This window comes from Heteronotia binoei, chromosome 7 (genome assembly GCF_032191835.1).
Source record: "Heteronotia binoei isolate CCM8104 ecotype False Entrance Well chromosome 7, APGP_CSIRO_Hbin_v1, whole genome shotgun sequence".
Classification (NCBI taxonomy): Eukaryota; Metazoa; Chordata; class Lepidosauria; order Squamata; family Gekkonidae; genus Heteronotia; species Heteronotia binoei.
Window position 1 is genome coordinate 95,007,915 of NC_083229.1, and position 12,800 is coordinate 95,020,714.

Below are 12,800 nucleotides of genomic sequence, written 5' to 3' on the forward strand. Positions count from 1 at the left end.
TACTTCCATTGTGTTCAAGTTTCTAGTTCCCAGGGGCAAGGGCGTGAGCTTTCTTAACGCTGCTATGTAAAACCGTGTCTAAATAGACAGCACGAAACAAAACACCCAGAATTCTTTGTTCCTGACAAAACGTTGGCAGAGATATACATAAATTTTAACTGGATAAACTTAAAACAAACATCATCACTAAAAGCAGTAACTGAAAATCCATTCTCCATCTTCAGCAGTGGCACATAGTTCTAAACTAAAGAAAATACTCTCAGATTAGGAAAACTGTTATGCTTACATGTTTGAGCAAATTTTGATAAATTTCTGCAGCAGGGGAAAGTACTGGTGATAAGGTAGACTTTTAAGGGCTTGTTCTGCCAGCTCCAATAAATCAAAAAGATTCTTTTCTCCCTAAACAAGCAAATACAGAGACACAGGATGTAAGACACGATACAGGAAACCTACTTGAACAGTTCATATCCTAAGAATAATGTCTCAGCCACTCAAATACTCAACACAAAATGTCTGCTCATCATATGGAACGTAAATACAAATATTACCCACGCACATCTACTACCCTTGCTAAAGTCCCACTAAAATTGCCCCAGCTCAGTATTTTTCAATATGTAGCAGCTGCCCCAAAAGCAGGCAGCACAGGTTGTGAATCTAATCAAAGATTAATAAAACTTCAAGAACCAGATTCAGATTTAATAAATAATCTGAATCTGGTTCTTGAAGTTTTATTAATCTGTGCATTTTTTTAAATTTTAAGTAGGTCGCCACATTTGGACTTGTGGGTCATCAGATCAAAAATAATGAGAACCACTGCCCAAGACCATTAACCACTGATGAAGCACATGGGCACATAAACACTGATCAACACACACATAACCCTATCTGCATTTCAAAATCATTTCACAAAATCATACAATATGGGAAATCTAGCTCGCCTGGGAAATTATAGATGTTTGTATGCAAATGCTAGAAGTGTTCAAAGTAAAATTGGTGAATTGGAATGTTTAGTGCTGGGAGAAAACATAGACATTGTGGGAATTTCAGAAACTTGGTGGAATGAGGAGAATCAGTGGGACACGGTGATTCCTGGATATAAGCTATATCGGAAGGATAGGGAGGGAAGGGTTGGAGGTGGGGTGGCTCTGTATGTCAGAGAGGATATACGGTCCAGTAAGGCTGAGATCAGAGAATTAGATTCACTTTTAGAAATGCTTTGGGTTGAAATAGAGGGCCCAAAAGGAAATTTAACTATGGGAGTTTGTTATCGCCCACCAAATCAAAAGAGAGAGGACGATTATAATATGATGGAAGGCTTAAAGATAGCGGCTAAACGTAAAAACTGTGTTGTAATAGGTGATTTTAACTACCCGCAGATTGATTGGGTCAATATGTGTTCTGGTCGAGAGAAAGAGATTGAGTTTCTTGATGCTCTCAATGACTGTGCTATGGAGCAGATGGTCTCAGAACCTACCAGGGGTGGGGCGATCCTGGATTTGGTCCTAAGTAATGCCCAAGACTTGGTGAGAGATGTAAAAGTGATTGCGCCGCTTGGGAGCAGTGACCATAATGTTATTGATTTCACCGTTTGTATAAATAGGGAGTTGTCCAAAAAGACCACCACAACCACGTTTAACTTTAAAAGGGGTAAATACACTGAGATGAGGAGGCATGTGAGGAAGAAACTGAAAGGAAAGGTACATACGGTCAAAACCCTTGAGAAAGCTTGGACGCTATTTAAAACTATAATCCTAGAAGCTCAGATAAAATACATACCACAAGTTAGGAAAGGCACAAACAGGCATAAGAAAAGGCCTGCGTGGTTAACAAATAAAGTAATGGAAGCTGTAAAAGGTAAGAAGGACTCCTTTAAGCGGTGGAAAACCAGTCCAAGTGAGATTAGTAAAAGGGAACACAGGCTGTGGCAAATCAAATGCAAGACTGTGATCAGGCAGGCAAAAAGGGACTATGAGGAGCATATTGCAAAAAACATAAAGACCAACAATAAAACTTTCTTCAAATATATTAGAAGTAGGAAACCAGCCAGGGAGGCAGTGGGGCCCTTGGATGACCATGGGGTAAAAGGATTACTGAAGGAGGATAGGGAAATGGCTGAAAAGCTAAATGAATTTTTTGCCTCCGTCTTCACTGTAGAAGACGAGAACTTTTTGCCCGCCCCAGAACCACTAATTTTGGAAGGGGTGTTGAAAGACCTGAGTCAGATTGAGGTGACAAATGAGGAGGTCCTACAACTGATAGACAAATTAAAAACTAATAAGTCACCGGGTCCGGATGGCATACATCCGAGAGTTCTGAAGGAACTCAAAGTTGAACTTGTGGATCTTCTAACAAAAATCTGTAATCTTTCATTGAAATCTGCCTCCATTCCTGAGGACTGGAAGGTAGCAAATGTCACCCCCATCTTTAAAAAAGGTTCCAGAGGAGATCCGGGAAACTACAGGCCAGTCAGTCTGACTTCAATACCGGGAAAGTTGGTAGAAACCATTATCAAGGACAGAATGAGTAGGCACATTGATGAACACGGGTTATTGAGGAAGACTCAGCATGGGTTCTGCAAGGGAAGATCTTGCCTCACTAACCTGTTGCATTTCTTTGAGGGGGTGAACAAACATGTGGACAAAGGAGACCCGATAGATGTTGTTTACCTTGACTTCCAGAAAGCTTTTGATAAAGTTCCTCATCAAAGGCTCCTTAGAAAGCTTGAGAATCATGGAGTAAAAGGACAGGTCCTCTTGTGGATCAAAAACTGGCTGAGTAATAGGAAGCAGAGAGTGAGTATAAATGGGCAGCCTTCGCAGTGGAGGACGGTAAGCAGTGGGGTGCCGCAGGGCTCGGTACTGGGTCCCATGCTTTTTAACTTGTTCATAAATGATTTAGAGTTCGGAGTGAGCAGTGAAGTGGCCAAGTTTGCGGATGACACTAAATTGTTCAGGGTGGTGAGAACCAGAGAGGATTGTGAGGAACTCCAAAGGGATCTGTTGAGGCTGGGTGAGTGGGCGTCAACGTGGCAGATGCGGTTCAATGTGGCCAAGTGCAAAGTAATGCACATTGGGGCTAAGAATCCCAGCTACAAATACAAGTTGATGGGGTGTGAACTGGCAGAGACTGATCAAGAGAGAGATCTTGGGGTCATGATAGATAACTCACTGAAAGTGTCAAGACAGTGTGCGTTTGCAATAAAAAAGGCCAATGCCATGCTGGGAATTATTAGGAAGGGAATTGAAAACAAATCAGCCAGTATCATAATGCCCCTGTATAAATCGATGGTGCGGTCTCATTTGGAGTACTGTGTGCAGTTCTGGTCGCCGCACCTCAAAAAGGATATTATAGCTTTAGAGAAGGTGCAGAGAAGGGCAACTAGAATGATTAAAGGGCTGGAGCACTTTCCCTATGAAGAAAGGTTGAAACACTTGGGACTCTTTAGCTTGGAGAAACGTCGACTGCGGGGTGACATGATAGAGGTTTACAAGATAATGCATGGAATGGAGAAAGTAGAGAAAGAAGTACTTTTCTCCCTTTCTCACAATACAAGAACTCGTGGGCATTCGATGAAATTGCTGAGCAGACAGGTTAAGACGGATAAAAGGAAGTACTTCTTCACCCAAAGGGTGATTAACATGTGGAATTCACTGCCACAGGAGGTGGTGGCGGCCACAAGTATAGCCACCTTCAAGAGGGGTTTAGATAAAAATATGGAGCACAGGTCCATCAGTGGCTATTAGCCACAGTGTATGGAGCACAGGTCCATCAGTGGCTATTAGCCACAGTGTATGGAGCACAGGTCCATCAGTGGCTATTAGCCACAGTGTATGTGTGTATATAACATTTTTTGCCACTGTGTGACACAGAGTGTTGGACTTGATGGGCCGTTGGCCTGATCCAACATGGCTTCTCTTATGTTCTTATGTTCTTATGTTCTTATCTCAATTTTGGTATACGCAGATGATACAGTATTAATTTCTCTCATCAAAATTGGTTTGAGGAGGCTATTGCAGCAACAAGGTTTATATTGTAAAGAAGAAGCTCTAACATTCAAATATCTTGGTGTAACATTTAGAGCAGGGGTGTCAAACATGCGGCCCAGGGGCTGAAGCAGGCCCCTAAGCAACTGGTTGTCATCTGCTTCCTTCTCCCTCTCTCTTGCTTCCTTCTGCATAACAGCTTGCTTTGCAAGGTTTGCTCAGTCACATAGAAGCTACAGAGCAAAACCTCTATTTTTCTCTGTTAGCTGAAGCTCCTTTCTTGGGGAGGAGAGGGGGTGTAGCTTGCTTTGCCAGGCTTTCTCAATCACACAGCAAAACTACTGAGCCATGCCTCTCTTCCTTCTATTGGCTGAGGCTCCTCCCTCTTCTCATCCCCTAAGGAAAGAGCCAGTGCTTCCTTTGCCCATTTCACTGGATCCCATGGGAGAAATACAAAGAAAACTCCTTTAAGCGTTAATGTTTTAAGCATGTTTTAAGGGTTTTTTTTTTTTAAATCTATAATTCTGTTTGTCTGTGTATCTCTGCTACCTAATCTTAAATAGATACACACGGAGCCCAGTCCAACATGGCCTGTCCCAGCAAGGATTCATTTATGTCAGATTTGGCCCTCATAACAAATCAACACCCCTGATTTAGAGCGAAAATGTAAATTGGACCTCCCATTTGACAACAATCAAATTTTCAGCATTAAGAATGGTTAAGTCTATCTTGAGCTTTTATTTCTCAAATGCAGGACAACTTTAAACCTCATCTCCTGTATGAAGTTGAAGTGTGGGGATGGAATGATAACTTGGTCAACCTTGAAAAAATTAAAAATCAATTCTTAAGGGGCATTTTAGCCCTCCCCAAGGGGTTTCCAGCTGCTTTGATGAGAGCTGAAACTGGTATTCCCTCTCTTAGGACTCAGGTGCCCTTCATAATTATAAAATATTGAAAACAACTGAAAACTCATGATTGAACTTGCTTAGGCAACCATCTTTCAACTTGTTATCCAAAGACCCACAGTGCTTTGTGTTTCCCACAAATAAAGCCAAACTGAACAACAGCATGCATTCAAGATACTCCATTCCCATTGATCTTTTAGGAACACCAACTGATAATTCCCAACTCAGGAACTGGACCTATAACTCTGACACATGGATTCTCTAATATTAAAACCATGGTACAAAGTAATTAAATTTGATCATACTAGAATTCCCTATTTAGTCAATATCTCTAACTTCTACAAAACTTAACTTCCCAAGTTGCCATCCAAGCGCATAACTTCCACATAGACTTATTTTCTTTACTTGCCACTTAGGCTAGAAACTCAGACTGATTTTCCTCTCTTTCCACTCAGGTTTAAAACTTGCATCCAGAACTTAGCTTTCTCTCACACTCAAGCTCCTTCCTCCCCTCACACAAATTCCTCTCTGAACGAAATAGTCAACTTCATCCCCTAGGATACAGCTACCATCCAATTAGAACACACCTTGCTTACCTATCCAGACCTTTTTTTTATTCTGCAGGCCCACATTTTAGATCACAGCAACATACATTTATAGCCCACATTAAAACATACAATAACACACAGTATTTACATTGCAAAACATCACAGCCAGACCATATGTATGTCATAAGACACTGTGGTAATTAAGAAAAAATTAATGCTGTTTTACAGTGTTGCTTGCTCTGCTTGCTTAAGAATGAATTTCTGTACTCCAAGAGTTGGCAGAATAACAGGAAACTGTAGAAGCAGTTTCAGCTAGTTGAGCATAGTTTCTTATCAAGACCTCAAGAATGTGGAAACATATTCTTAGACATGTGCAGTACACTAATGGTTACACTCGCAAACTTCTGAAATTCACCGGATGGATGTATTAAGTTGCTATGTTATGTAATTGGTGAAAATGGAGGTAATATAAAGATGACATAAACTAGGGTATAAATTTAAGGTATTACAGAGAAGGACCTTGGAAGAATGCTTTTGTAACTTTTGTAGTTAGGATTCTTTGGCCATGGCACAATTACATTGTCCAGCTGAAATTGACATCCACAATGTTGAAATTACCATTCTCAAAATATATGCAAGGGAAGGCATCTGTTTTCTCCACATATTTTGTAAAATACGTTTACAAAATATGTGTAATCATACACAGCTGTTACCTTAAAACTACCTGATATATTAAAAATGTGCTTAGGTATTTAACATATATTACTACCTCACGGGAATTCTTTTTCTTTTACCATGTTAATTACAACTCTGATCTTCCAAAAAAGGTCAAAGGTGAGTGCTGGATGGCCAGATAAAGTTTTTGTGGTGTGCCTTGAGAGAAAACGAAACTGTCCTACTGGTACACTAGTCAACACTAATTGTATACAACACTACAAAGTTTACACCTACAAATATTTAATGCTGAACCATCTCAGTTACTAGGTTTAGATGTCTCCTACCTCTTTGTCGACATCCAGCAAAAAGTTACAGGTACATTCAATTGAATAGACAATCTCTGAAGCTTGCTTATAAGTAGTATAGTTCTCTGAATTTGTTTGCTCTAAATAGGCTGTGACTGAGCTGTGAATACTTGGATATTCCATGGAGAAAGGCATGTCCACAGAAAGGAAAAATAAAGCATCCAGTAAACTTTCTGGTAAAACTTTGCTGGCCTACAGAAAGAAAATAGAAAATGATGGAGAAGAGGTATGTAAATACAATACAAACACCAGCTCTTTATTTTTAACTTTTAATAACTTGCCAGACTTCTTTTTTTGCATTTTCTTTTTTTATTAAAGGAAGAACTTAAAAATTAACAACTCCAACAAAATCTTTTACACTATACAAACTTAATATCACTTAAACATTATATCTTCATGTTTTCTTCATCTTCTTCTTTCATTCTTCTCTCAAAGATTAAATAATAGGATTTATAAAATTCACTAATCTTAGCTCATTATATTAGCTTTACATTATATATTTCAAATCAAATTAGAGCTAAATTATTCTACAAATAATATAAAATAGCTCAATCCTTGGAGACCTTAAAAATTAAGGACTGGAGGAGAACAGGACTCCACCTTCCATGGGCTGATTATACCTTGGGGAACATACCCAGACAGTTACAACAGTCCCACCACACTCTTGCCAGCCTTTTAACACATACACAATTCCCTCAAAGGAAAAAAAAACCTTATAAAAACTGAGTTGCAGATTTGATAAACTTGTATATAGAATTCAGAACAAACAAATTATCCAATAGTATGAGACTGTCCGGTAACAGGTCAAAGTTGTCACTGATGCACTATGTAACTAAAGAGATTTTACAAGACAGAGCATGGGAAATTGCCTTTAAAGAGTTCAAAAACTGTGCCAGTGTGGCTCATTAAGGTGCTAGTTCACCAAGAATACATACAACATGCTGTTACACTGGCTATCTGTGAACTCTGAGTACAATTCAAGATAAACCCTGTATGTTCTGGGACTTACATTACGGCACAGCATTCACCCTTTTACTTTACTCATGAATTTGTGGCCTCAGCACCAAAGGTGAGGTGGGGAGAGTAATGAGAGGCAAGAGGTTCTCTTATTCCCTTAAACCAGTAATCCAGTTTTAGTTTAGTTTGAAATAACACACACATAGTCCAGTATGGAACAATACTGGCCACAACTTTATGGGTTACAGTTGTAAAAACCCTTGACACAGCATGGAGTACCAGATTCTGGTCATCAACTGATCCACCTGCCAGTCAGTACTCTCCTGCCCACCCAAACCCACTAGCTGGGGTGGCAGGCACCATGAGATGACAGACTGCAGGATCCCATGAAGGAGGCCACCCCAAAGTGGTTTCCCTTGCCACCTGAATGTGACGGTACTCCCTGGCATTCCCCCTGGGCTGGGCGTTCCTTTTCAAACCCTCACCCCAAGATCCCTTAAGAGAATGCCCATACTCAAGAAAATGGGAACGCAAGCTAGCTTTCCTGAAAATAAATCTGGCCCCACACTAATACTGCCACAAGAGGTGGGCCTCCTCCTGCCCAACTAACACTCCTACAGCTTTACCTAAGTCTGCAGGCCACACCTAGCCCTTGAAGCCAGATGTCCATCTTCCATGGAGACAAGCGAATGCTATCAGGCCAAAACAGGGCCTCCAACTGATAAGAGATGGCTAGATGCTGAATCTTGTGGCCTACTATTTTTTCTGTTGTAAGCCGCCCTGAGCCCGCCTCGGTGGGGAGGGCGGGATATAAATCGAATAAAATAAATAAAAATAAATAAATAAAATACTATGGCCTCCACAATCCTCTCCAGCTTGTCAGTCAGGTAGCCCTTCACTAAAAGCATGGCTTCAGCCTGTCTGACCAGAGGATGGTTGTACTCATAAGGAGCTCTACCAGTAGTGTCCTACAATTTGCCTCAGTCTGGGGCAAAAGGAGGGTGACCTGGAACAGTGCAGCATGTTAAATGGCTACATTGGCCACCCCTGCCCCATAGCCGCCACTGACATCTCCAGTAAGCCCAGTAGGGGCTAGGGCAGGGTCCAGTTTCCCACACCTGACATGGTTTACCTGCTCTGTGCTGGAAACAGCCACCACCATTGCCCTCAGCCCTCCCACCCACCCCATGGTTCCATAAACAAGACCCCGGCATCTAAGGGCTTCGGTTTCTGACCCTCAGAAATATGAAATATACAGGTGCAGGATTCTGTGATGTTATGCAAATTACTAAGCTTTCCACACATAAAAGGCCTTTTCTGCACTAAGTGATGTAGATATGCCACCTAGCATTATTCTTTATTGTCTGATCATCAAGTGCCTTATGTGTTAAACTATATAATTACAAACAGTGTTCTAAATGTTATTTTATGGAACGTCCCCTCCTGAAGAAAACAACATTAGATCCGGCCGAATTGGCACACTATCGGCCGGTCTCGAATTTGCCCTTTTGGGGCAAACTTATTGAGAGGGCAGTGGCGATGCAGCTACAGAGTTTCCTGGAGGATACTTCTGTCCTTGACTCCTACCAGTCTGGTTTTCGCCCAGGCCATGGGACGGAGACGGTGCTGGTCGCCCTGGTGGATGACCTTCAGCGGCATCTGGATCAAGGCGGCTCGGCGGTGCTGATGTTGTTGGACCTATCGGCAGCGTTCGATATGGTCGACCATCGGCTTCTGGCGTGCCGCCTTGCCGACGCAGGGATTCAGGGGCTGGCCTTGCAATGGCTTTCCTCTTTCCTTGACGGTCAGGGACAAAAGGTGGCGATTGGGGAGGAACTGTCCCAGAGACACACGCTTGACTGCAGGGTGCCTCAAGGGGCGGTACTTTCCCCGATGTTATTCAACATCTATATGCGCCCCCTTGCCCAGATTGCCCGAAGGTATGGGCTGTCATCAATATGCTGATGACACCCAGCTCTATCTGCTTATGGACGGCCGGCCCGCCTGCGTTCCAGAAAATCTGGACCGGGCGTTACGGGCAGTGGCTAGGTGGCTTAGGCTGAGCGGGCTGAAGCTGAATCCGGCGAAGACAGAGGTCCTTTGCTTGGGTCGCTGCGGCCCGGGAAGGGAAATCCCCCTGCCAGTTTTTGACGGCGCGCCGCTGACAGCGTCGGGCAGGGTCAAGAGCCTGGGGGTGCTATTGGAGCCTTCTCTGACGATGGAGGCTCAGATAGCAGCCACTGCCAAGTCCGCTTTCTTTCACCTTAGGCGGGCGAGGCAGTTGGCCCCCTTCCTGGAACGCGACGACCTAGCAACAGTGATTCATGCTACGGTCACCTCGAGGTTGGACTACTGTAATGCCCTCTACATGGGGCTACCCTTGTGCCGGACCCGGAAGCTGCAGTTGGTGCAGAATGCTGCTGCCCGGCTGTTATTAGGGCTCCCAAGATGGGAGCACATTCGGCCGGGGCTCCGGGATCTGCACTGGCTGCCAGTAATATTCCGAGTCCAGTACAAGGTGTTGGTCATTACCTTTAAAGTCCTATATGGCCTAGGACCTGCCTACCTTAGGGACCGTCTCTCCCCACACGTTCCCCAGAGAGTACTACGCTCGGGTTCACAAAACCTGTTGGTAGTCCCCGGGCCAAAGGAGGCCCGTCTAAAATCCACCAGGGATCGGGCCTTCTCAATAGCGGCACCTTACTGGTGGAACCAGCTGCCGGAGGAGGTGCGGGCCCTGCGGGACCTAGGGCAGTTCCGCAGGGCCTGTAAGACAGCCCTCTTCCGGCAGGCCTACAACACCTAACTGAAGAGGAGAACATCTTGGATGGAACAAAATGCTTTTATAGACCGCTGGTTTTATTTTATCTTGTTTTATCAATTGTGGTTTAACTGTACTTGTAAATGTTTTAAACTGAATTATGTGAATTATTGTGTTGTGAGCCGCCCTGAGACACTTCGGTGAGAAGGGCGGGATATAAGTCCATTAAATAAATAAATAAATAAATAAATATACTGATACCAGAGCGCTACCAAATAAAGAGGGTAGCCCTAAAAGACATGGGGGCTTCCACAAGCTAGCCGGTGTGTCCCAAAAAGGCCCCAAGATCTCCATACTGGAAGGCTGGGCTGCATAGGAGGTGGCAAGCCTCTGATTGACCTTTCTCCCCACCACCTTCAGTGGATGCAATGGAAAAATACTGGAATTTGCCTGTGTGCTCAGATAATTCCTTCACTGTTTCCCTTCTCCTCGTGACTAATCTTCACCCTGCTTTTGTCAATATGCCATGTGCCACCCCATTGTATTGTTATCTTCTTGTTTCCAGGGAATGTCAAAATTAAATTAAAACTTAAACTACCCTTTCTGAGTGGCCATACAGGTACAAGGTTCACCTTTTGTTTTACCTCTGGACACCCCTTGTAATGACCCAATAAGGCCATCATCTCCCATCACCCCCCATCAAGGCCCCACAGTCTCCTAAAAGCTTTGTTTGGGTATTCCAGCTAATTTCCCCATTTAAAAATAGGAAACCCAAAGCACTTTCTGTAACAATACTACCATATCTCCTTTAGCCGCCTTGAGTTTCCATGGTGGGGGGGAAGGGAACCTATGGTTATTTTATTTTTTTAGAATCTGTCAAAGGATTATTCTAATTAAACATATCCAAGGCAGGTTAGGAAGATCAGTAACACAGCATACAAAATAAAACAAGTCTCTATATTTTGATACAACATTTCAGAACAAGCAAAATTAACCAACAGCAATAAAAACAAGTACATTCAGTCTTGAGAAGTTAGCTCACGGAGCAACAAGAATCCATCATTATTCAAACCACATATATCAACCACCCCAAGGGTGTACAGATTTCATACCTCACTTAAAACAAAGACAGCAACAGACAAATCTGCCTTAGAAGACAGTCCCATTGCTGGGGTAAAATCACAGAAAACACTCCACCACCAGTGAATAACTGCCTACCCCTGAAGGTGAAAGCACACAACTTCTGTACAACTCAAAGAGAGAAAGCAGTATTTACAGTGCAAGGAGAGTTACTCCAGTATAAACCCATTCATTTCAAGGCTAAGGATGCTAAGGCTAGTTAACCTGGCTGTAGTGTTCTGAACTAGTTTGACCCTCTAGAGCAGGGGTGGCCAACGGTAGCTCTCCAGATGTTTTTGCCTACAACTCCCATCAGCCCCAGCCAGCATAGCCAATGGCTGGGGCTGATGGGAGTTGTTGGCAAAAAACATCTGGAGAGCTACCGTTGGCCACCCCTGCTCTAGAGCCTTAACCCTCTCTATGAAATTAATTGAGCTTTACCTTGGGGCTACAGACACCCCTTAAGTATCACATCCATAAGCAACAGGGCAGAAACCATTGGAGTACAGTGGCTTCCATTTTCATCATGGCAGCGTTTTCAGATCACTTAGTCAGCAGTACCGGAACTCGATGTGTCCAGTTGAATCTCCCTGTCTATCTCCCAGTGAAGGACTTCCAAACCAGGCTGGCCATTGCAGTTTTAGTCACAAAACCATACCAAAAGCCCCATACTGAAACTGGTCTATATAAATAATTTTACCTGGAAATGTCTTAAGATGGCTGCCTGTGCACTTAAGCACTATGACTACTCCAGATGCCAATTCAACTAGGATACAATGCATCTGTACAACCAACTCATCCAGCTACACCAAAAACAGCACCCTTCCCGACCTCACTAGTTAAACAACTATTGTTTCTCATCAATTACCAATCTATATCCTTGTGGCGCAGAGTGGTAAAGCTGCAGTACTGTAGTCGGAGCCCTCTGCTCACGACCTGAGTTCGATTCCAGCAGAAGCGGTTCAAGTAGCCGGCTCAGGTTGCCTCAGCCTTCCATCCTTCCAAGGTCAGTAAAATGAGTACCCAGCTTGCTGGGGGGAAAGTGAAGATGACTGGGGAAGGCAACAGCAAACTACTGCTTGAAAAGTCTGCTGTGAAAACATGACAGCAACGTCACCCCAGAGTCGAAAAGAACTGGTGCTTTATCAAAAACCAAAATCTTTATTTGCCCAGGTAAAGCATGGCTGCATGGGAAGCACAGCCTGTTTCACATAATATTTTACCATTATCTGTGCAGAAGAGACACCATGTGATACTTCTAAATGTGTACCAGACTACTGTATAAATCAAACTATAACACTGCTCTTTTCTTTAACCACCAGATGGCAGAATATCAAACCTGCATTTACCAGTCCTTCATAAAACTGCAGTAACATTATACAATTTACTCCCGCTTATAAAAACTGTATCATGATAATGCATAATTGACATAAAGAATAACATATGGCAGAGACTTATTTAGACAGTCATGACTGGAAACTCTATGTCAAAGAGCTGAACAAAAC

At 43.0% G+C, this 12,800-nt stretch overlaps 1 protein-coding gene across 2 annotated transcripts in view; it reads right to left on the reverse strand.

Moving 5' to 3' along the window:
- RTTN (rotatin) overlaps positions 1–12,800 on the reverse strand; it is a 120,413-nt gene that overhangs the window by 84,287 nt on the left and 23,326 nt on the right. For both annotated transcript variants that reach the window (XM_060244065.1, XM_060244064.1), the window contains exons 12-13: positions 6,438–6,650; positions 287–399 (exon numbers count right to left, since the gene is read on the reverse strand). In XM_060244065.1, coding sequence (XP_060100048.1) covers positions 287–399; positions 6,438–6,650 — 326 coding nt within the window. The remainder of the gene's footprint in view (positions 1–286; positions 400–6,437; positions 6,651–12,800) is intronic.